The following is a 23,495-nucleotide window of genomic DNA, read 5'->3' on the forward strand; positions in this document are numbered from 1 at the left end:
GGGTTCTTTGGCCAAAATTCAAAAAAAGTAAAAAAAAACTCAATTAATTTACTTATTAAAGCTAAAATTCTTTTATTTAAAATTATTTTTTCCTACGAGAAAAAGGATTTAGTAATCCGATTGTTGTTTAAAAAGAAACAAAAAAGAAGAGATAAAAAAAAAAATCCAAATTAATAATCAAATAACTTTTTCTATATATATTAAATTTTTTTTTACTTTGTGTGTTAAGTTTAGTGCGTAGTTTATCTAATGATGATCTATTAATATATCATTTGATCACAAGAAAAGTTTTGGCAACGTCAATAACCTCCTTTTATTTTTTAGAATTTTTTTTTTTTTCGCGGCTTTTTCTTATTATTATTATTTAATATATTATCTAAATAGAAAAGAAAAAGCATCAACAAAAAAAAAAATATGGCTGAACAAGAAGTACCAACGTTTAAACTTGTTCTTGGTGAGTTTATTAATTTCTTGGCTTTTTTTTTTGTTCTGATCGGTTCAAGTCTAATTATTTATTTTTGACGCGGTTATATTAAAAAAAAGTCGGCGATGGTGGTACCGGCAAGACAACATTCGTCAAACGCCATTTGACCGGTGAATTTGAAAAGAAATATGTTGGTATGTATAAACTTTTATACCTTTTTTACCTTCTTAAACCTTTTATTTAAAAGATCTTTATTCTTTTTTTTTGTTGATCTATTCGTACTTTACTAACTTTTTAAACTATAGCCACCCTTGGTGTGGAAGTTCATCCTTTAACTTTCCATACAAACTTTGGCCCCATTTGTTTCAACACATGGGACACTGCGGGGCAAGAAAAGTTTGGAGGTCTCAGGGACGGTTATTACATTCAAGGGCAATGTGCCATCATCATGTTCGACGTAACATCTAGAATTACATATAAGAATGTTCCAAACTGGCACCGAGACTTAGTTCGTGTATGTGAAAATATTCCAATCGTTTTATGTGGCAACAAGGTTGATATAAAGGTTAGTATATATTTGTGTGTATATAAATATATATATATATATATGTATAAGTGAACGTTAAAAAGTTACATAATGTTTCATTTTTAAATTTTATTGGCGAAAATCTGTATATTCAATACTTTAAAAGCATTAAACTATTTATTAACATTGATACCTTTTGTTATCTTAATAGGAACGTAAAGTTAAAGCAAAAACTATTACTTTCCATCGCAAGAAAAATCTTCAATATTATGATATTTCCGCCAAGAGTAACTACAATTTCGAGAAACCGTTTTTGTGGTTAGCTAGAAAACTGATTGGGTATTGTAAAAAACAGAGATTTTTTTTTTTTCGTTCACGTTTAAATTTGTTTATCAAAATTATTTAACTTTTTTTTTTTCTATATGCATATATATGCATATTATATTTTATAGAAATCCAAATCTTGAATTTGTTGCTTCTCCAGCCTTAGCTCCACCCGAGGTAGATTTTACGCCCAAGGATGCAGAAACTTACGAACGAGAACTAGCGGAAGCTGCCGCAGCACCTCTCCCTGGTACGAATCTTGTTTGTTTATTTTTTTTTACAATTTAAATTTATCATAAATTAACATCATAAATTTTTCTACTTGATTTTAATAGAGGAAGATGACGATCTTTAATCTTTTCAATCAAATTATTTGAAATTTAAAATAGTAGTATAATAAATAAGTAAAGGACTGTGCAACAAAAAAAAAATTGTATTGTGTTTTAATTACAATGTTGCAAATGAAAAATTTTACCAAAGTTTTAATATGCTTTTAAAATATCAAAAGTGTTCGGTTCCGTTTTTTTTATTTATAAATTTTATAAATCAAATATTTTAATTTTATCGTTGTTCCAAATTTAAGAAAAATTCAGATATATAAAAAAAAAGACGTTATGTGAATACCGCGTAATCTGCTTAGCATGTAGGTCTATTAAATCGTCACAACTTATTAAAAAAAAATTAGTATAAATTTATTCTCTTTGATGTAAATTTATTAAAATCTGATAGAAAATAAATACACAGAATACAAAAAAAAAAAAAAAAAAAATTTAAAAAAAAAAACAAATTATATTTTACACTTGGGATAAAAATTATTTACCTAATAAAATATTAACATGAATCCAAAAAAAAAACAAATTTACAACCTAATATTTTATTAATATTGAAAGATAATAATTTATAAAACAAAAAAAAAATTTTTTTTTCTTTTAACTTTTTTATAAAGTAAAATTATTTTTATTCTTCATTGTTTATATCTTCTGTTGAATTATATTCAAATGTTCTACCAAATCCAACATATTTTTCCAAATCAAATTCCATAAAACGAAACATATATAGTTCCACGGGTAAAAGGTGAGATCTAAGATTATCATCATCATAATTTTCATTCAGTGGTGAAGGTGCAGTAGAAACGGTACTTTCCCTTCTCACTAAAGCAACAGAAGAATTCTCTGCTCCACCTGAACTTTCTGCCGGTGTTACTGCGTTTTCATCAAATTCTATTAAATCTGATTCCATTTCTTTCTTCGCTATTTGTGCAGCATTTACGTCTGTATCATCTTCAACTTTTGCTAAACATTGTTCTAATTCAACCCCTGATTCCGGTTCATCATTAATTTCTTTGTCGTGATCAGGTGCGATCACTTTTACTATATCACGCCAATCAACTTTTGGTTGTGACCAGAAATCAGTTGTAAACCCACCATCAGTGATAACCATTTTATCAAGCATTTCTTTTTGTTGTGCTTTTGCAAGCATGTTTTCTTCTATTGTTGCTTCACATACAAAACGAAATATGTTTACTTCACGTGTTTGTCCAATACGGTGGCATCTAAATGGGGAAAATTTTTAATCAATTAATATCAAATTCATAAAAAATCAACATATTTATTGGTTTTTGTTTTTAAAAGAAAATGAACTTTTGCTTATTTACCTATCTTGACACTGTCGATCCATACAAGGATTCCAATCTATATCATAAAATATAACAGTATCTGCACCTGTAAGATTAATACCCAATCCACCAGATCTCGTTGATAATATGAACACCAAAATCCTTGGATCATTATTGAATCGTTCTGTTAATAATTGTCGTTGCTCTATTTTAGTAGCACCATCTAAACGAAGATAACGATGTCCATGAATGTTCAAAAAGATTTCCAGTATATCAAGTACACGAGTCATTTGTGTGAAAATTAAGGCACGGTGACCCTTTTCTTTAAGGTTGCGAAGTAATCTATCCAGTTCTTGCAATTTACCACAATCATATTGTAAAAGTCTCTTGTCAGGAAAAGCAACCATAAGCTTAACTCGTATCGGATAATATAAGTCCTGTACGTGATTATGAATAATATGTTGAAACTCTTCAGGTAACCCGGATAATGCGTATGAACGAACCTCTGCAGCAACCACCGCTGGAGTCACAAAAACATATTTCTTTATGATTTCTTCCATCATATCATATCTTCGTTCATAAGATACAACCATATCAGGTAATGTGTTAGTATGTTCTAAATACTTTCTGGGATTCTTAGAATCCATTAAAGCTTGATCAAATGGTGATTTACCCAATTGCCTACATATGTTAATTAAACCTGTTCCATATATAGGACGACGTTTAAGGCGAAAAGAATTGATATATCTCATATGTTTCCAACGTTCTAAACTTTCTATATGAGCACGGTTTTGCATTACATTACCAAACTTGCTAAGACTATAATAGGATATCTCTTCGACAATGTTGTTAATTCTTGAATTATGCAAATTAAGTTTTTCTATGAACAAATTGTCTGAATCTAATTTATTACATTCAGAAGAAGCCAGCCAATCCATATTCTCATAATAAATTGGTAAAAGATTAAATAAGTCAAAATTTACCATCTTCAAATAATCGTTCCCTCGATTAAGTCGATTACGTAGAGTCATCTCACAATATTCATAATCTCTAATAGCGGATCGACTCATTGCAAATGAAGTTACAATAGGTCGGACTTCAAATAAATCTGGGTGATTACAGACCTTACGTAGCTGCATAAGACAATTTATGATACTTAAAAAATTTCCTGATCGAAGAGTCTCTTTAGTTTTAGATCTAGACATAAAATCATCATATAAAAATCTTTGTCTTTTCGATAAACGACATTTGATAATATGAGTATGCTTGGCTGGTAATTGTTTTTCTACATCAATTTTTAACCGACGTAGAAGATAGGGTCGCAGTAATGTATGTAAGGTAAGAATAGCTGTACGAGTCTTTTCATCAAATCCTTCATTATTTTCAATCATTTTATCAACAGGTCGCGAAAACCAGTCTTGAAACTCTTTCTGGTTAGCATACTCGAATGGCATGTCATCATTACGTGCATTGGGTTTTAAAAAGTACAGTAATGACCATAATTCCATAAGATTGTTTTGTAATGGTGTTCCAGTTAGTAGCAATCTCCTCTCAGAATTAAAGTTCAATAAAGTATTCCAACGTTGGGATTTAAAATTCTTGATATTATGAGCTTCGTCAAGAATCAAATAGTGCCATCTCTTTTTCCTGAAATTAATCGCATCTTGTACTGCGAGATGATAAGACGTAATACAAACGTGGAATGAATGTTCTTTAGACCATCCTAACCGTTTTTCTTTACGCTCTTTTGGACTGCCATAATAGGTTAAAATAATAAATCCGGGACACCATTTTTTAAACTCCATTTCCCAATTAATAATGACACTTGTAGGTACAATAATTAAATGAGGTCCCCAAACGCCTTTATCACAAGCCAAATGGGCTAATAATGCGATAGTTTGAATAGTTTTACCGAGACCCATTTCATCGGCAAGAATACCATTACTTCCTTGCTCATACAAGCTAGCAAGCCAATGAAGTCCATCATGCTGATATGCACGAAGTTGACCCCTCAGTAATGATGGTATTGGAGTCCTCGTTTTGGTTGTATTAGAACTTTGTGTTGACGTTTCTAATTCCGAAAAGCTATCATCATCACTATCATATAATGATAAGTCTAGATGATTTTTTTTTAAATCCCGATTAGTGGTTCCATTCAATACTGGTTTTATCTCTTCAGAACGATCTGTATCTTCTTCATTCTTTTCTTCAGAATGTTTATTAACATTAACACCATAACGTTTCAATAATTCATCTATGGGAAGATTCATTTCATCAGCTAAATCATTTAATTCAACTGCTTCCTCTTCAGAATCTTCCTCAAGTTCTTGAGCTTCCAATGAAGCTTCATCATCTTCAACATTTTGATCCAGTGCCATTTCGGACATATCCGGATCTGTAGATAAATCATCGTCATGATCAAAATCGAGAGGATAATCAATTTCCAAGTCCTCATCTATGGACATTTGATCGTTATCGAACGAATTAACATCCGCTCCGGATTCCTGATTATTATTGTCATCTTCATTAGTTTTATTAACAATAGTATTGTCCGTAGAAGCAGTACCCATTAAATATTTTTCGTGAAATTCAATCTTCTGAGTGGCATCTTCAAAAAGCGCATTAAGCTTTTGTTTGCCTCTTCTTTCTTCTTCTTCGGCCACTAACTTGTCATGCATATCATTAATAAACTAGAATATCAATTTTCGAATTAATAAATAATGTCATATATATATTTTTTTGAAGTAATATCTATGGATATAAATTTTGATACATCAAAATATAAGATGATATTTTGACAATAAATATAAGATAAAAAAAATGAATAAATAAATATATCGTGTGAAAACTTACCTTTGATATTTCTCTCCATCTTTGCTTAATTAGATTGCCTGTAGTCTTAGCCAACTTCTTGATCCGTTTTTCTTCGGCTTTTATTGCGTTTGGCTCTTTCATTGCCAATTTATTAAAATGTCCTAAAATTGCTCTACTGATTTGATGCGTTTTCTTTAGCCTTTCATCACTACTTTTATTTATCCTTTTCGATTTTGCAATTACTCCATCAAGAATATAATCCCAATGAGTTTTTTGGCGTGGTGGTTCAGTAGCTGGTTTAGGAATTGGTTGTAATTTTCCTTGATTTTTTAAGACCCAAATGCGATAATCAACGTCTATTTCACTTTGGAGCTTAGCTTCTTCCTCAGCGGGAGTAATATCTTCATCATCCAAAGTGACGAACGATTCCAAATATGCCTCAAAACTTGGAAATTGAGCATGACCTCTCTTACGAAGCGAATACAATGTCATACTACCTGATGATGCATTATCACGGTTATTAGTAGAATCTACTCTTGAGGACCTACGTTGAGTGCGACTTCCACTATCAGAATCTCCGGAAGTGTGTTCGGATGGCATGACATTATGGAACACACGAGAACCGATAGATTGTTGTAACATACTGAGAATAGAGTCACGATGTTTGTTAAGTGACCGACGAGTGGACATCCTAGTAGAATTTGATTGGATGCTGTTGGTGACTTGGTCGTTTAAAGAGGACCATAAGTTGTGATTTTCTAAGTACTAAGTCAATCATTATAATTAATTATTATTATAACAAATAAATTGTAACCACCCATTGAGCACACCCAGAATGATTTTATTTAAAACAGATGTAAATGAGTATAATAAATGAAAAAAAAAATTTCAAGTTTATTTATCAATATTATATTATACAGAATAAAAGTAAAAATAAATAACTTTAAAATTCTGAATAAGTTAAATTTAAATCTAATATGAATCAGGGTAACGGTGCGAGACAATCGTACCTTAACCATACGCTCACTATTATCAGAATTTATTCTTTGTGGGTCGAGATCCCACATCAACATATTAAAAGATTCCATATAATACAACTCTCGAACCAAGCTGTCATGTTCTTCAACAACTTGTACGAGACTATCTACGCGTTCCTTTACATGCTCTTCACGAATTATATCCAAGGGAGTCTTTGGTTTATCTGGCATCTTTGACGTTATCTGTAATGTAGATTCTTCACTATTTGATGAAGTTTTTGCTCTTTTCGTCCTAGGAGTAACGAAAGCTTCTTTGGTATCATTATGACGCGCGGATTGTCCGTTAACAGGAGATGATTTCATATTATCCAATGGTGACGGATTTTTTCGAGGTCGACCCGGTCCTCGTCTAATAGGGGTAGTATTTACAGGGGCGGAGGCCGTACCTGAATCAAAAGAAAACTTCAAACGAAGGGACTTTACAGGCATTAAAGGTGGTTTACCAGTAGGTTGATTCAATTGTACATTTGGACGAGTTGTTATAGGTGAACTTATGTTGCGTTGAAGCTCTGAATCATGGTTTTTCCGTGGTCGACCAGGACCTCGTTTAGGACTAATGACTTTAACTTGACTTTTTGCAGATAAGGATTTCTTTTTCGTAGGAGATTCAGTACTACTATTACTACTAAAGCTATCATTACTAGTATCTGTTTCTGAGTAAATATTATATCTCCTAGGTTTTTTTCCAATGTTTCTCTGAGACCTTCGTGTAGTAGTTACTGCGGCACTACTATCTTGACAGATTACCACTTTCACTTCCTCATTTTCAGTAAAATCGATTCCACTAGCACTTTGTTCGCTGGAGTTTGACATTGTCAATGCACAAGCTGCGACCATTTTAGCAAGAAAATGTTCATACTTTAGTCAGAACAGGGAGTGTGGCGAAGAAAGTTCACGTTCTCGTTTTTTTTTTTTCGTCACTTTTTTTTCACTCCTAGTAGGAGTGACTATCAGAGTTATTCTGGTGATTAACCAATAAATCAGCATTTTTAGTATTTTTATACCAGTGATTATTAATTTCTAAGCGTAACTTAAAATCTTATGGGCTAATTTCAGTCACGTGATAGTTTAAATTATTACGTAATCAAATAACCAATTTTAAAATTGTATTACCAATCGATAAATTCTAAGTCATATTTTTAACATATTCAGTGTCATGTTTATAAATTTTATATGCCTCACCCAATTGTAATAATAATTTATTTTTTATCAGAGAAATAATAAAATTGTACAAAATTATTCTAATTTCAAAATATTTAAAAACATAAAGATAAAGTCGTCCCGCTACTCAATGTAATAAAGAAAAAAAAAAATCCTATATATCACGATAATCTATCACCTTTCAATGTTAATAATTTATCATGTTAGTCATGTTTGTACAGTATCCCGAACACAACATATTGATAAATTGACAAATGTCGTATGAATGTCATTAAATAATAGATAGCTGGTTTGCAGAGAGAAGGTAATTGGATTTTGTCCATAATAAATTAAGAAATATTTATCTTTTTACCCAATTCAATCAATACTTTCAAATTTTTATAAATAAGCTGTTACGCAATGCATGTCTTATTATAATCTTGAATAGTTTAAAACAGTTTATATCTGAACATTCTTAACCTCGATCTTGGCTTCTTCCCAACTACTTAAATTCTATAAATTGAGATATTGTATTTAATATTTGTTTACAATTATTAGTAAAATCCATCAATTATATACCTTTTTACACCATGTTACATGATTCTTTGCATAATTTAAAAGCATATCTCTTAAATCACGAATTTTTTGACGTTGAAAACGGTCCAAATCTTCTTGAATTGAAGCTGAGATGTTTTTTAAATCCTCGGCAGTCGTTACCTTAGCTTCTTCAAGCTGAATTCATCAAGAAATGTAAAAAAAAATTATTAACAAAGCAACTAATGCAATAAAAGTAATTTTAACTAACTTGGATTATAGACTCTCTAGTTTTCCCGATACTATTTCTCCGAGTAGCTTCCGGATCAACGTCCATAATCCCATGAATTGTATGACTAAGAACAGAAAAAAGCTTCGAGCCGCTACGCCTCTTTTGGTGAGATTTGGTAATTGTTAGTGAGTCCCCATTCTGCGAATGCTCATGATGGTGACCGTTTTCTCCGATAGTATTTTCATTACTTTCACCATCAAGATTAGATTGTGTACTCTGAATGGAAGTATCTTGGATGCCACGATCTTTAACTAAAGCTTCTTCTAACCTTTTTGACTCTTGTTCCGATTTTTCCAAAACTTCCAAATTGAATTTTTGCTTCTCCAATGTTTCGGCTGTAAGTTCCATTTGTAAATGTTTTAGGTGTCTATATTTAAGAACCTGTTTAATAACCTGTGCAAACTGCGAATACTCTTGTAATGGTTCAGAGAATTCAGCTTCAAGTGAAGAAGTCTAAAAACATTTATACGTTAAGAAATAAGTTATTGTGTCTATCATTAATTAAGATTAATTAATATATGTTACCAAAGATCCTGTAGCCATAAAAGAAGAGTCAACAGCTTGTCCCACTTTTTCGATGGCGTTAGCTAATTCGCCATGTTCGTTTAAACTAAACCCATTATAAATTGCACCTAGCTCGGCATAATCATTTGACAAATCTATATATGAAAATGCAAAACATATACGTTAAAAAAAAATATATATAGTATAAAATAATAAATTAAGAATACCATTCAAACGTTTCCAAGTTCTCTTGTTTGTCTTTTCTAAATTTTGACTTATATGATATGCAAATTTGTTTGTATATGCTTCAGAATCTATAAACCGTGGATCAGGATTTTTTAATGGCTGAGAAGCATTCGGATTAGGAAGTACGGTCTGCTGAACCGTGCTACTAGTAGGTGACGAAGACGCACTAGAGGGATGTGACGACGAAAGATTAGCAGGAGATCCTTGAAGAATATTTTTTGGCAAACTGGAAAGCAGACGAGATTTCAACACATCATTCTATATAGTGTACATTTGGTAATAAAGTAAATAATAAATTAATTATAGATTTATAACGATAGTCGAAATTTACGAAAAAATTATACCCAAGAAACTCCAGTTTCCAAAAATTTGTGAAACACGTGTTCGTTTGAAAGTTGTGGATGGTTTGATACACGATTTAAGAAACTTTGCAACATTCTTTTACGTTTCTCGATAATTGCGACGTCTTCTTTGGCCTTGCCTTGCAAAGTCGCATAATCAGCTAATCAATGTCACATACAGGTCAAATCAATTGACATGTATTGATCTAAGTAAATCAATTGATATATAATTGAAAAAGAAAGTATCTCGCCTCCTTTCCATTAATTGGATTAAGGTAGCAAAGAATTTAAGATAGATCACCAAATGAATGTTTCTCGGGAATTGGCGGAACTATCAATGTGGGGTATAATCTCATTAAGGATTTTCTCAAGGATTCGAATTCTGAATAGCGCCGCTTAACTTCTTCTTCCTATGGTCCCCAAAAGTATGAAATAAAATTGTTAAATAAAAACTTCTTTAAACTAAGATAAAGGACAACGGTTTTATTAATGTTTGTACATAGAATCAAAAAAAATACGAATGGTTACATACCCCTACTTTTACTGTGTATGTAATAAACGAACTCCCACTATCGTCAGATGTTTTCTGTGCATTAGTAATCAAAATGACAGTTCCTTCAGTGTGAATTTCTTTGTCAATTTGACAGCAATAGTGGGTTTTAACTCCTGGTTTATACTGGTAATTTATCGCTACTGTTGGTCTAGCTGATCTAGTTTCTTCTGCTTCTAATTCTTCCTCAGAATCAGAATCATTTCTCGTGTTGGAAATAGCGCCTAAAAAAGGGTCTATGTTTTCAATGTCGGACATAACTGAAAATTCGCATTCATCGATTGTATCGAGTGTAGCTGTATTATATACATATCGTCGATCAGCCACTTCATCTATTAAATTGTGTAACTAAGTAATATTGTATCATACATGCAGACAATTTTCTTAATTTTAGGAATTTATTTAATAAAAGAATTACATTAAATAAATAATAAAATAATTTATTAAATGTGTTTATATATAATGCCGTTAAATTAATTACTCAATTAATTGCTAAAGCTTCTGACAACGTTTTTTTCATGATGAAATGCAATTGATCTAATTGATCTAATGTAATCCTTAAAATCAAAGAAAATATTATAAAGAATAAATAAAGAAATTTATTTTATTTATTTTACACCCTACAAAAATATTTATGTTAGAATCTTGATAAAAAGGTACTAGGATATTAAACTTTTGCTAAATAGCAGTTATAATTAACATACCATGCATGTGTCATATATTTTTGAACAGCTATCAATGCTCTATAACGAACTTCCGGATCTTCATGTGTCATAAGTTCCATTATTCTCTGTTTAGCACCAATTTCTTGTAAAAACCTATATCAAATATAAAATAATATCCTTTAAAAATAATTACAATATAATAAATACAACATATAAATACAACATAATACTTCATACTTCTTCCCGCTAGGATAATATTTTACATATTGTCCTAAATCGTGTGCAGCAATTGAAAGGACTGCATTATCACTTGACTGACTAAGCAATCTTGCTAAAATCCTATAAATACAAATAAACAGAGGAAACATTAATGTGATTCTGACTTATACAACAAATACTTTATATAATAATAATTTCAATACCTTACTAATTCATGATCTTTCTCATTTAACTTTGCTACATTTTGTCTCCAAAATTGATCAGACTCATGAGGTGGCGACCATTGAAGCATACCAGAAGTAATTTCTGATGCATACTCATCAAAAGTCCTAAAAATTGACAATCAGTTTAATTATCGAATCATTTTGTAAAATAAATATTTAAATATCTTAAATAACTTACGTCAAACTATGAAAGTTTTCTTGAAGTCGCTCTTTCAAAAAATCAATATCTTCGACGATTTCCTTGTCAGTCCATTTTCGACTCGATAAATTCTCACAAAAGTTTAATAATCTTGCAACTAACATTGCAGGCAAGTTAGCTTCTGGAGCTTTTTCAACCAAATTCTTTAAAATCAATATTTAAAAATTTGATTAGAACTTGAAATGATAAGAAAAATAACCGAAAAGATACAAGTTTCTATTTACTCTGAAGGTTCCAATAATCACGCGAATTATCTTTTCTTTAATGGCAGCTTTGGCAATATTGATCAGCGTAGGAATCAAATCATATTTTCTATGAATAAATAAAATAAAATAAATAAATATAATAAATAAATATAATTGTAATAAAAGTAATTTTAAATTTACTTGTTAAATTCCAACGACACTTCTCTTTCAAAGGTTAATAGCCAGAAACAAAAAATTATTTGATACTGCATTTGAGGTGTAGGATTTCTAACTTTAAGAAGATTAACCAATCTACATGAAAGAACTAATCAGTATTATATAATTTACATATCGGAACTTATAAACAATATAGTAACTACTCACGTATCTACAGCTTGCGAAACTTCCCACAATTTTGTACGATAACTTGGAATTCTCAAAGTTGAAGCTAATATCTGAACAGCAAGGTCATAAACATTAGTATTATTACTCTTGAGCTTCAAAGTGATCCAGCGGAAAAATTCGTCAAGATCAAAAGGAAGAGCTTTTGGTGCAGAGCTAAAACATAATGTCACGTTATAAATTAAATTTTAGTCAACAACCAATTAAATTGACGTCAAAATAAAAATTTCTTACACGATCAATAAAGTAAGAATTTTAGAGGACATTAGAGGAACGAATTCATCTTCAACTTTAAACAAGCTGTACAGTGACAACAGAATTAGTTAATTTCAAATCCTCAAATAAATTTAAATATGTATATATATATATATATATTTCGTTACTTTAAAAAAATACGGTAAGGAAGTTCAACATCTTTTTCAGAAAGTTTATGGAAAAATGTGACACGTTGTTCATTATCTAAATACAAAGTATTATTATTTTGAGTATATGATAATTTTGTATTTAGTAGTTCAACAGAAGATTCATCTTACCTGATAACATATCATTAACCAAAACCAGGATATATTGTACCGTATCAACTCGGTTCAATTTCTCCAAGAGATTTGCGTATAATTCTGTATATTTTTCTTCTTCCTAATAAAAAGGTAAATTCATGATACCTTCTTCACCCTAATAATAAGGACAAATACATGATAATAGAAGGTAAAGAGACATTATATAAGCATACCCTTTGCAAAACTATTCTTAATTGTTCGGGACTTTGTTTATCAACTTTTTTTAAAAGATCGAGTTCGTCCTTGGTAATAAGGTCAGCAGTTTTATAACCCTAAAATAATAGAATAGTAAAGTGTCAAATAGCTTCCTGTTAAACAATAATTTAAATCTAAATAAAGTTTAAAACCAAAAAATTTATGAGATTAAAGTTCCAACAACAAACCAGCAATGACTAGACAATTGGTTTAGAAACTTACATCCCAGGGAATTGGACGTGAACGTATACCACTTGTAAGTTCGTCCAAATATGAATTTGAAACAAATGCTAATGGGACATCGGGAACTGTCTCGTCTATTACTTCGGTCATTGTGAACAAATAAATGAAGTAAGTAAAGTAAGGAGTAAAGAAAGTAGGGACCGAGATATAAATCTCGTCTTGTACATATATTTGGCGTAATCTTAGATCAAGAGATGAAAGATGATTACACCGAATGATCGACAATATCGTAGATAATCCGAGGTTGTAAAATTCAGCCGAAAAAATTTGACCAGAATTAATAATACCTTATGTTAGTTATGATGATCTAAATAGTACAAAGCATAAACTGATCACTGATCAAGGATATAATCAAATTAAGAAGAGAAGAATTAGATTGTTTTTAGCTATATAGAGATAACTAACTTGGTTATAAATATTGCAGTAATCGGATAAAAAATTCGATTTATTATCCAATTAGGAGTCACGATTCTGATGCCCTAATAAGAGTGTACCGTTCACATGTGTGACGGTCATCTGTCGTTTATTGACCAATCATTAAACGGAACAGAAATTCCGTCCTACATTAATAAGAATAACGTCACAAAAAATACAACGAAAAACAGATTTTCTCCCAAATACCTTAAAGGTTGCAAACTAATTCCATCTTTAATAGATCTTGCCCCCCAAGAGTCCACCTTCGTGACATTTTCGTTATTGCCGTCGTCCTTGAACCATTTTGCAAGTAGTCTCAGCTTTGGGACTGGAAATTTATATGTTAATTTTTTTCTGAAAAAGTGTTAACATGCTTACTAGAAGACGTGAAGAAAATTCTGCCGAAGTTACGGGTCTGAGTTCTCCTAAACGTATACGTGTGGGTGATTCGGATCACGATTCACAGTATCCATGCTTTTCAGCACTCTCTTCTTCACACACATATACAATTTCAACCATCACTCCTGTTGAGACAATTAATTTCTCAAATCAAGAAGATTTGACCACATCTTCAGAACATTCCGCTAATCATAACCATTACGTCGCAACAGACGAGACAATTCGGCCGTGTCAAACATCGACACGGACTTTACAACTTAGTCTAGAAGCGAGCAATCAAAATTTAGTTACCCAAGAATATACTATAATAGAAAGAACTCTTAATTCAATCATTTCGCAGCCAGAGGCTGTCGAGATAATCGAAGACTCTAAAGGGGGGCCCTACGTAAAATCGGCGGATATTTTAGATGAAGATGTGGCTGGGAAACATCGTATTTTTGTTGAAAAAGAAGACGATGACGACGATGATGATGAAGATTGGAACGAGGGTGACCACGTGAACGATAGTAGTGATGAGACTTCGTCCATTGATGATATTATTGATCAAATGAATCATGAGAATGTTGATGAAGATGAAGCATTGTCGATAAGCAAGGAAGATCTAAGTAGAATTATTTATTTATTTATTTCTCTTTATGTGATGCAATAATTTTTATATAGTTTTAATTTACGAGAATCCTATTACAGATATTCCGCCCTTGGATGATGACGAAGTTGAGTATTATAAGCAGGAGGCTCGAGAGAAAGGTTTTTGGCTTATAATATTTATTTTCTGAATTGGTATTATAATGTATTGAGTTAACCTTTATTTGTAAATTTTTAGGAACACAAAATTTTATTCAAGAATATTTCTTTGAAAAAGGAATTTCTCTTCAAAAACTATTTTATGCTTTTGATTACAAATTGGTTAGTTAAGTTAAATTATATTTTTATTGGATTTAAATATTATCAAATTCTCATATCTTGGACTATTACTTTACTGAAACTATAGCCTGGAAAAATAAACTTTTCTGATGTGCAGTTAATTCAAGTTCTTAGTAAAGTCGTACAAAAGTTTCTTAGACAGCGTAAAAAATTACCTAACGTCAATACTTTAGAGGATGTTATCGAATTATTACGAGTATCAAAAAACATTATGGTTTTGACAGGTGCAGGGGTTTGTAACAAATATTTATTTATCGAAAAAAAAAAATATTATTATTTATCTAGACAAGAATCATAACATTATACTAATAAGTGATGAAAATGATCAGGTGTCCGTTTCATGTGGTATTCCTGACTTTCGATCAGAAAATGGTATTTATTCTAGATTATCTGAATTTGACCTGGATGATCCACAAGATATGTTCGATATCAATTATTTTAGAGATTGTCCTGAAGTCTTTTATTCATTTGCAAAGGTTGTTGTTTCATTACTTTTGATTATTCAAAGAACAATTTATTATTTTAAATTTTTTTTTTTTAATATATGGATTTGAATTTAATATACAGGAAATTTATCCCAGCAATTTCACACCTTCACCTTCACATTATTTTGTAAAACTATTGGAGGAAAAGGGGAAGCTCTTGAGAAATTACACACAAAATATAGATACACTTGAACAAGTTGCTGGAATTGAAAATGTTTTACAATGTCATGGTATTGTATTTTATAAATAATTTACAAATAAATATTAGGATAAAGATTCATACCTCTTTCTTCTTTACAAAATATAGGATCTTTTGCAACTGCAAGTTGTATTGTGTGCGGATATAAAGTAGATGGCAACGAAATCAAAGATGACATTCTAAATCAGCGAGTACCATACTGTCCTAAATGTACCAACGATGACGAAGGCGATGATATAGGAGAAAGTGCCTCTATAATGAAACCTGACATAGTATTTTTTGGCGAAAAACTTCCTCCAGAATTTGATCGGTCATTCCCTCGAGATCGAGAAAAAGTTGACCTTCTGATTGTGATGGGAAGTAGCTTGAAGGTTGCTCCTGTCAGCGAAATAATGGGTATGTCTCATCTACATATTTTTTATGAATTTAATTTTGTTAAACCATCGTATTTCATGAAGAAATATTATGACGAAGTAATTACAAGTTCAGAACAGATGGTTGAAGAAATATATGTTAAATGGCTAATTTTTACTTTATATTCGTTTGTAATAGGACAAATTCCTCATCGAGTTCCTCAGATTGTTATCAATCGAACACCTATCAAACATATGCAGTTCGATGTGCAACTTCTTGGTGATTGTGATATTATAATTCCTGAACTTTGTAGAATGCTTAGATTGGAGTTAGTTCATGAAAAGCTGCCTGGTGGTTCGTCCTCGTGTAAAAAATCTGAACCTTATCGATTTTTGGATCCACACATTTATTTATTTGAGGGAGCGGTAGTGAAACAAGGAGATTTGACTGGACTTGGTGTAAGGACAACAGGCATTGAAAATTTAAGCATTCAAGAAAAAAACAAGGTAGAAACTAGAGAAGAGAGTGAAGGGAATGAAAATACAGTGAAGAGTAATATTTATCTAACTTAGATACATGATCGATCATTCATGATATTCATACCGATTTATCACATAATGATATTAAGCTTGAATCATTATACTATTTATATTGAAGTTATCAAGATTCACTGTCACAATATGATAGAAATATATACACAATCACAACCACATTCTGCTTCTTAAATTCCTCATATTTTCGTATTCTATTTTATTAGAACAATCAATTGCATAAGTATATGGGGAAATTGTGAAATTTTTTTACTTACATGAACTGTTTTTTTTTAGCTATAATAATAAGAAGTTAAAATCCAGATCAGATTAATAGATTTTCAGTAAACATTTTTGATTTATTTATTTCTTCAAATATAAATTTAGGGAATTTTTGTATAGATTTTAAAATTTTATATTTTAAGTATATTAATTAATTGTACAAAATGGATTGAATTTCAATAAAATTGCATAGTCTTAAAGTTTAATGCTAATTTTAGCTTATTGCTGAACTTGTATTGAATTTATGGTTTTTAATACTTTCGCACGAGGTATCGATGGTTTAGGTAAAAACCATCTTTATAAGGCACTTCTGGTTTATCGATTTTATGTCTTATCAGGAAAATTTCAATTTTTGCATTGCTTTATTTCCGGCTCGACAATTGCCAGGTATAATAACAGAAGTCCATTATCGGAATGTCATAATCGAGTACCATCCCTATAATAAGGACGATATTCTAAATTTTTCGAATAAATCCATAATTACAATTTGGACGAGCCTCAATAGTGCTTTCATCACACTTTCCAATAGCAAATGGCATATTAATATTCTCCGAGACATAAAATAATTTTGCCTTTTTTTTCTAGGAATAAACAATTCAACACTTTAAACATATGTAAAGCTCGTCCAACTTGCTCTGCAAATTCTATATCTAATCATCCCAGCTTATCTCCAACCTTTTCTATCTATGGTTTGGAAGTGGTAATAATACTAATTACTATATAAAAATATTTAATTATATCGAGCAAACACGTCACAAAACAATTCTTTAATTTGCGCGTCAGATTTCAGTAATTTCTGATCTTATCTACCTGATTAAGGATAAGATAGTGATTAAAGTTAAAAAGATGATGCGACAACATGTAATAATGGTTACATAATATTTTGATGGTAGTCACGTGTAGAATTTTTTTGGTGAAAAGACATACTTCGCGCGATCTGACTTAATTTTTAGTTAAACAAGTAACAATGTATAATTACGTGGTCACTGCTCATAAGCCCAGTACTGTTGTCTCCTCTGTGAGGGCAAGTTTCTCTGCACCCGATGAAACAAACTTGATTTTAAAGTAAAGTTTATCTGAGTTTATGTAACATTTATTACTGTCTTTTGCTGATTTATTTTATATTAATAGTAAGACGACACGTTTAGAATTCTACACACTCGTACCGAACGGTCTAAAATTATTCATGGACTTGCCTGTGTATGCCAGAATTTCCGCAATGGAAGTATACAGACCGCGAGTATGTTATAGGCGTTGATAAAATTTTCTTATTTTAAGGACGATGATTGATTTTAATTTGTTATAGGGATGCACAACGGATCTTCTTTTTGTTGCAACAGCTCGATATCAATATTTTGTTCTATCATATGATGTTGAAAATCAGAAATTGATTTCCGAAGCAACGGGAAATTTTAAATATCGAGTTGGAAGACCCGCAGAATTGGGAGTACTTTCTGTAATGGATCCTAGTTGTAGAATGATTGGATTGTACGCGTATCAAGGATTGTTAACAGTGATGCCAATGGTGACAAATTCTGGGAAGCAAAAACAACAATTGAATAAAAGTTCTCAGCAACTCCGAAGGGATTCAAGAATTAGTCAACCTGTTGGAACCATTCAAAAGCCATTTAATTTAAGGTTTAATCATTCTATTAATTTAGCTTTCAAAGTCAAAGATTTATAATTAAATATTTATTTTAATATATCATATGTATTAAATGTAGATTAAAGGAATTATTGATCCGATCAATGGTTTTATTATATAACACGGAATTACCTACAATTGCTATTTTATACGAAGATTCAAAAAATCAATGTCACATCAAAACTTACAGAATAAATCTTAAAGAAAAAGAATGTATAGATAATCCTTGGAAATTAACTAATATTGATGATACTTCTAATTTATTAGTTGCCGTTCCCAAAGGTTAGTTGTGAAGTTTATAAATTATGATCAGCGTAATTAATTTGTTAAACATTAAATATATATTTTTTTTAGGTGGATTTTTAATTGTACAATCAAAAACCATTATATATTACGATGGTAATTTTAGACCTAGACAAATTGATTTGGAATTTCCAACTGCGGCAAGAGGGTAAATTTCAATCATATTATTTATTAGAAAAAGATTTTTAGTCTCGATAAATACACAAAGAAATTAATACCTTAGTAATTAGAATTGGCTTCTCAATTAAAATTTCCGTAATCGTCATCAAAAAGATTTTTCGGTGATTGGGTTTCGACCACAGGCGATATATCAAGTAGAAGTTAATGAAATAAGCATAGTTAGTACTCACAGATTTATTTGAGTTTGGTTAGAATGATTAGGGTGCCTCACAATGGATTGAATTAAGGGTTGATGTATAATTCTTATTATGAAGCAGAGCCCAAGACTCAATCCAAATGTGATTTTGAGAGTAGAATGATTCAACCTTAATATGCGGTTGATTTATTCACACTAATATAACTCAAATGAATTTGTTGATGTAACTATTAACAAGACTTTACAAATTAGATATTAAATTGTATTTTTTTGGGAAACTTTCTTTTAATAAGAATTGCGGCTGTTGACGATGACGGATCAAGATATTTGATTGGTGATGTATTTGGACAACTTATTTTAATTGTGTTACCCGATACAGGAGACTTATACACCCATTTTCTTGGAAAGGTAAAAAAGAATGAATTTTAAATTAAGATTTAATTATAACATATATTGCATAATTTTAAACTGATCATTCCACATATATTTATAATTACAGATTTCGGTACCATCAAGCCTTCTTTATCTTGATCATAGTTATGTTTTTGTTGGGTCACATTTTGGCGATTCACAACTAATAAGATTACGTCAAGATAAGAATGAACAAGGCTTTTTACTAGACATACTTGAAAAATTTATCAACTTGTCACCGATACAAGATTTTTGTGTAGTAAATTTGGAACGGCAGGGACAAGTATGAATTTATATGCTTGATAGCCAAAAAAAAAAAAAATGATCTAAATTTTTTAATTTTAATTTTTATTACTATAGGGCCAAGTTATTACTTGTTCGGGCGGTTCAAGAGATGGGTCATTACGAATTATTCGTAATGGTGTTGGCATTACGGTTCAGGCAACACTTGATATGTCTGGAATAAATGGTATTTGGTCTTTACGCCCACGCTTTGATGCTGAGTATGTATCGATAATGCGAGAAATTTTTTTTCTTTTTTTGAGAATGTAATTAATTTAATTCATTTTTTTTTTGGTTTAGTTATGATGATATGTTGGTTATCTCCTTTATCGGGGCAACACGCATTTTAAAATTATCGCAAGGTGAAGAATTAGAAGAAATAGATCAGTACTGTGGCTTTGATATGACCCGCTCCACCATATCAACTGCCAACATAATTGGAAATTTACTTGCGCAAGTATGTTTAAAAAATCATCATTATTATTATTATTTTTTGTCCTAATTTAATTTCGGATTAATGATAATCAATTTTGATTTAAACATTAGGTCACTGAGACTAGCGTAAGATTGATAGATTTAAATAATCAAAGAGTCACTTCAGAATGGAATCCTCCAGCTCTAAGTAAGATTACTGTGGCTGATATAAATCCTACTCAAGTAGTAGTAGCACTTGGTGGTGGAAACTTGGTATATTTCGAGATAAAAGGTTTAGATCTAGTGGAAATAAAGTAAGTAACAAATTTCCATAATTTCTATTAGTTTAATCAAGACCGATTTTAAAAAAAAGTTTTTTTCAACCTTAGATCAACGACATTAGAATACGAAATTTCATGTGTTAATATTAGTCCATTAGATATTAATAAACCTATAAATTCTACGGTAGTTGCTGTAGGTCTTTGGACCATAATCGGCGTGCAGATATTGAGGTTGCCTACTTTAGAAATAATAGCAAATCAACCTCTTGAAGGCACAGCAATTACTCGTTCTGTATTATTAACAACTTTTGAGTATAATCATTACCTAATAGCTGCATTGGGTGATGGACAATTGTTTCATTTTATCTTCACTCCGGAAACAGGTCGATTATCAGAGAAGAAACAACTTTCTCTTGGTACACAACCTATAATGTTAACCTCGTTCACATCCAATGGAATGAATCACGTTTTTGCTGCTTCAGACAGACCAACAGTAATATATAGTAGCAACAAAAAATTGCTTTATTCCAATGTTAATACAAAAGTAAATAAGCCAAAACTTACTTATTTAAATATGGGTTATTTTTATGATTAATTTTTCTACTTCTTTTAACTTTTTATTGTAAAGGACGTGACATATATGTGTCCTTTCCGACCTACACCTATGGCAACATCATTGGTCATCACACATGAGGAAGGATTAACTATTGGCAGTATTGATGAAATACAAAAGCTTCATATTAGGACAATACCTCTTAACGAAATGCCACGTCGTATATTTCATCAAGAATACAGTAATACCATTGGAATTTTAACAACAAGACCAGTACCCGACCCTGAAACTGGTATACAAGAACATTTATCATTTTTCAAGATTTTAGATGATCAATCATTTGAATGTAAGTAAAAACATATTGAACACAGGATATTAAATTTTTTTAAGATGAATAATTTTATTTAAAATTCTTATAAACAAAACAAAGTTTATGATTGGTCTGAAATGTTACCACATGAATGGGTTCACTGTCTTACTTCTGTAAAATTCGATCAAGAAAAGGAAGCAGCACCAGAATATTATATTGTTGGAACTTCATTCGTTTTTCCAAACGAACCTGAATCTGAAAGGGGTAGAATTCTGGTATTCCACGTAGACAAAGAAGCTGAACATGCACATAAATTAAGATTAGTTCACCAAAAAGAAGTGAGAGGTGCGGTTTTTACATGTGCACCGTTTAATGGTAAATTATTAGCGGGCATAAATTCAAAGGTATATTATTATTTTTAGCCGGAAGCATTTCAAGTAAACGCGTCTTTATTGATTAATTTAAAATCCAATATTAGGTGATTGTTTTAGAATGGAATTCTCAAGAAGGAGAAGAACAATTGACAGAAGTTTGTTCTTATAGAGAACTTACTATGGCATTACACGTTGTCTCACGAGGTCACTTTGTAATAGTTGGTGATTTAATGCGATCTGTTACTTTGTTAGCATATAAAGAAACGGAAAAAGGAGAGAAAATGTTGGAATTAATATCTAAAGATTATAATCAAAATTGGTTATTGGCAATCGAAGCTCTTGATGATGAAGAGTTCATAGCTTCTGATGCAGATCACAACCTTTTTACCCTTAGAAAGAATTCTGATTCAACGGATGAAGAGGAAAGGAAAAAATTGGAAGAAGTGGGCGCATTTCATTTGGGTGATCAAATAAATCGAATACGACATGGTTTGGATATTTTTTAAATATATGTACAATCTTCTTTTTTTTTTAAAACGTGAAATTTTTAAGATTTAAAATTATTATATAATATTAGGATCCTTGGCTATGAATAATCCAGATATTGAACCTATTGCCTCAAGAACTTTGTTATTTTGTACAGTTTCCGGTGCAATCGGTGTTATTGCAACCATATCAGAAGAAAGGTTTAACTTTTTACAAAAGTTGGAACATTGTATAGACAAAACTATCGGTCCTATTGGTGGATTAACTCATTCAGAGTATCCTTTATTATCAAAAAATTTTTTTAAACTTTTTTTTTTTTTTATTCTTAACTTTTAAATGATTCTTTTATAAAGTTGGCGAGTTTTTCAGAACGAATATCGATCACGTGAAGTACGAGATTTTATTGATGGTGATTTGATAGAATCTTTTCTAGATTTACCCCGTAAAGACATGGCAGAAATTGCTGGTACATTAGGCAAGAAAGTGGATGATTTATTGAAAATAGTAGAAGAATATACGAGGATACATTAATGTCATTAATGTCATTGATATCATTGATGTCTGATGTCATTGATGTATTGTTGATAAAATTGATAAAAAAAGTTTAAGTTAAAAAACTCATTCTGCCAATTCAAAAGAAGATATATCATATTTGTATTCATATATCGGGTATCATGATTGTTAATATATGTATGTACATTCAATTTTTGAACAATAAAGTATTATTATAAACATTATAAAGCATCATAAAGCATCATAAAGCATCATAAAGTGCCAAACATTATAAAATTTTTTTGTGCGCCACGTGAATGGTACAACATATGCATGATTTTTATTAATTTTTGATTTTTGTTAATCCGGATCTTTTTCTGATTGAAAGAATCTGCATCGTGAAATTGCTTGACAATGATGAGCAAAAAAAAAACATTCTATTTTTTGTGTAGAATTTTTTGAATTTTTATCTAGAATATCTAGAATTGTTTTTTTTTCCTAAAAAAAGAAAAAGCGCCGATTTTTAAAAGCGCTGATTTTTTTTTAGATTCTTGGAGAAAAAAAGAAATGAAAAAAAAAAAAGAAAAAAAAAAATAATAATAATAAATTAAATGCAATTTAATTGTTCGGAAGGAAAATTAATTGTTCGGGAAGGAAAATTAATTGTTCGGATGGGAAAAATTAATTGTTCGGGAAATTAATTGTTCGGAAAAAAAAAATAATAATTTACAATGTTACAAATTAAAAATCTAGTAAAAAATTTTTTTTTTTCAAAAAAAAATATAGAATATATTAAAAAGAATTA

The 23,495-nt window shown here is 30.6% G+C and overlaps 6 protein-coding genes across 6 annotated transcripts; 3 read left to right on the forward strand and 3 right to left on the reverse strand.

Annotated features, from left to right (window-relative positions):
• Positions 1-2,024, forward strand: OCT59_022023 (GPI-anchored). The gene is made up of 6 exons (XM_025313117.2): positions 1-454; positions 544-618; positions 730-989; positions 1,162-1,289; positions 1,403-1,524; positions 1,610-2,024. The coding sequence occupies exons 1-6, from the start codon at positions 415-417 to the stop codon at positions 1,627-1,629; spliced, it is 645 nt and encodes a 214-aa protein (XP_025188157.1). The 5' UTR covers positions 1-414; the 3' UTR covers positions 1,630-2,024.
• On the reverse strand, positions 1,958-7,638 carry OCT59_022024 (uncharacterized protein). Its single transcript, XM_066146900.1, has 4 exons — positions 6,714-7,638; positions 5,743-6,468; positions 2,929-5,579; positions 1,958-2,826 (listed from the first exon to the last, which is right to left on the reverse strand). The coding sequence occupies exons 1-4, from the start codon at positions 7,575-7,577 to the stop codon at positions 2,232-2,234; spliced, it is 4,836 nt and encodes a 1,611-aa protein (XP_066005996.1). The 5' UTR covers positions 7,578-7,638; the 3' UTR covers positions 1,958-2,231.
• A 264-nt stretch (positions 7,639-7,902) lies between these two features.
• On the reverse strand, positions 7,903-10,622 carry OCT59_022025 (uncharacterized protein). The gene is made up of 8 exons (XM_025313115.2): positions 10,330-10,622; positions 10,099-10,207; positions 9,801-9,958; positions 9,438-9,714; positions 9,232-9,365; positions 8,686-9,159; positions 8,460-8,612; positions 7,903-8,393 (listed from the first exon to the last, which is right to left on the reverse strand). Exons 1-8 carry the CDS (start codon positions 10,603-10,605, stop codon positions 8,340-8,342), a joined length of 1,635 nt encoding a protein of 544 aa, XP_025188155.1. The 5' UTR covers positions 10,606-10,622; the 3' UTR covers positions 7,903-8,339.
• A 115-nt stretch (positions 10,623-10,737) lies between these two features.
• Positions 10,738-13,326, reverse strand: OCT59_022026 (uncharacterized protein; the record flags this gene model as incomplete). The annotated part of the gene is made up of 13 exons (XM_025313114.2): positions 10,738-10,967; positions 11,052-11,165; positions 11,250-11,351; positions 11,435-11,560; positions 11,634-11,797; positions 11,879-11,966; positions 12,041-12,151; positions 12,224-12,397; positions 12,476-12,541; positions 12,625-12,700; positions 12,775-12,877; positions 12,972-13,070; positions 13,216-13,326. The coding sequence occupies 13 exons, from the start codon at positions 13,324-13,326 to the stop codon at positions 10,961-10,963; spliced, it is 1,341 nt and encodes a 446-aa protein (XP_025188154.1). The 3' UTR covers positions 10,738-10,960.
• Positions 13,327-13,880: 554 nt separating this feature from the next.
• On the forward strand, positions 13,881-17,594 carry OCT59_022027 (uncharacterized protein). Its single transcript, XM_066146901.1, has 8 exons — positions 13,881-14,654; positions 14,737-14,796; positions 14,873-14,955; positions 15,041-15,205; positions 15,303-15,449; positions 15,541-15,688; positions 15,766-16,053; positions 16,210-17,594. Exons 1-8 carry the CDS (start codon positions 14,021-14,023, stop codon positions 16,581-16,583), a joined length of 1,899 nt encoding a protein of 632 aa, XP_066005997.1. The 5' UTR covers positions 13,881-14,020; the 3' UTR covers positions 16,584-17,594.
• A 196-nt stretch (positions 17,595-17,790) lies between these two features.
• On the forward strand, positions 17,791-22,936 carry OCT59_022028 (uncharacterized protein; the record flags this gene model as incomplete). The annotated part of the gene is made up of 16 exons (XM_025323375.2): positions 17,791-17,888; positions 17,955-18,063; positions 18,130-18,461; positions 18,548-18,750; positions 18,823-18,919; positions 19,381-19,495; positions 19,587-19,781; positions 19,859-20,001; positions 20,081-20,237; positions 20,327-20,508; positions 20,584-21,019; positions 21,104-21,374; positions 21,459-21,742; positions 21,817-22,201; positions 22,290-22,473; positions 22,552-22,936. The coding sequence occupies 16 exons, from the start codon at positions 17,791-17,793 to the stop codon at positions 22,727-22,729; spliced, it is 3,369 nt and encodes a 1,122-aa protein (XP_025188152.1). The 3' UTR covers positions 22,730-22,936.
• Positions 22,937-23,495: the final 559 nt, after the last annotated feature.

Source organism: Rhizophagus irregularis, chromosome 30 (genome assembly GCF_026210795.1).
Source record: "Rhizophagus irregularis chromosome 30, complete sequence".
In the NCBI taxonomy this organism is placed as follows: domain Eukaryota; kingdom Fungi; phylum Glomeromycota; class Glomeromycetes; order Glomerales; family Glomeraceae; genus Rhizophagus; species Rhizophagus irregularis.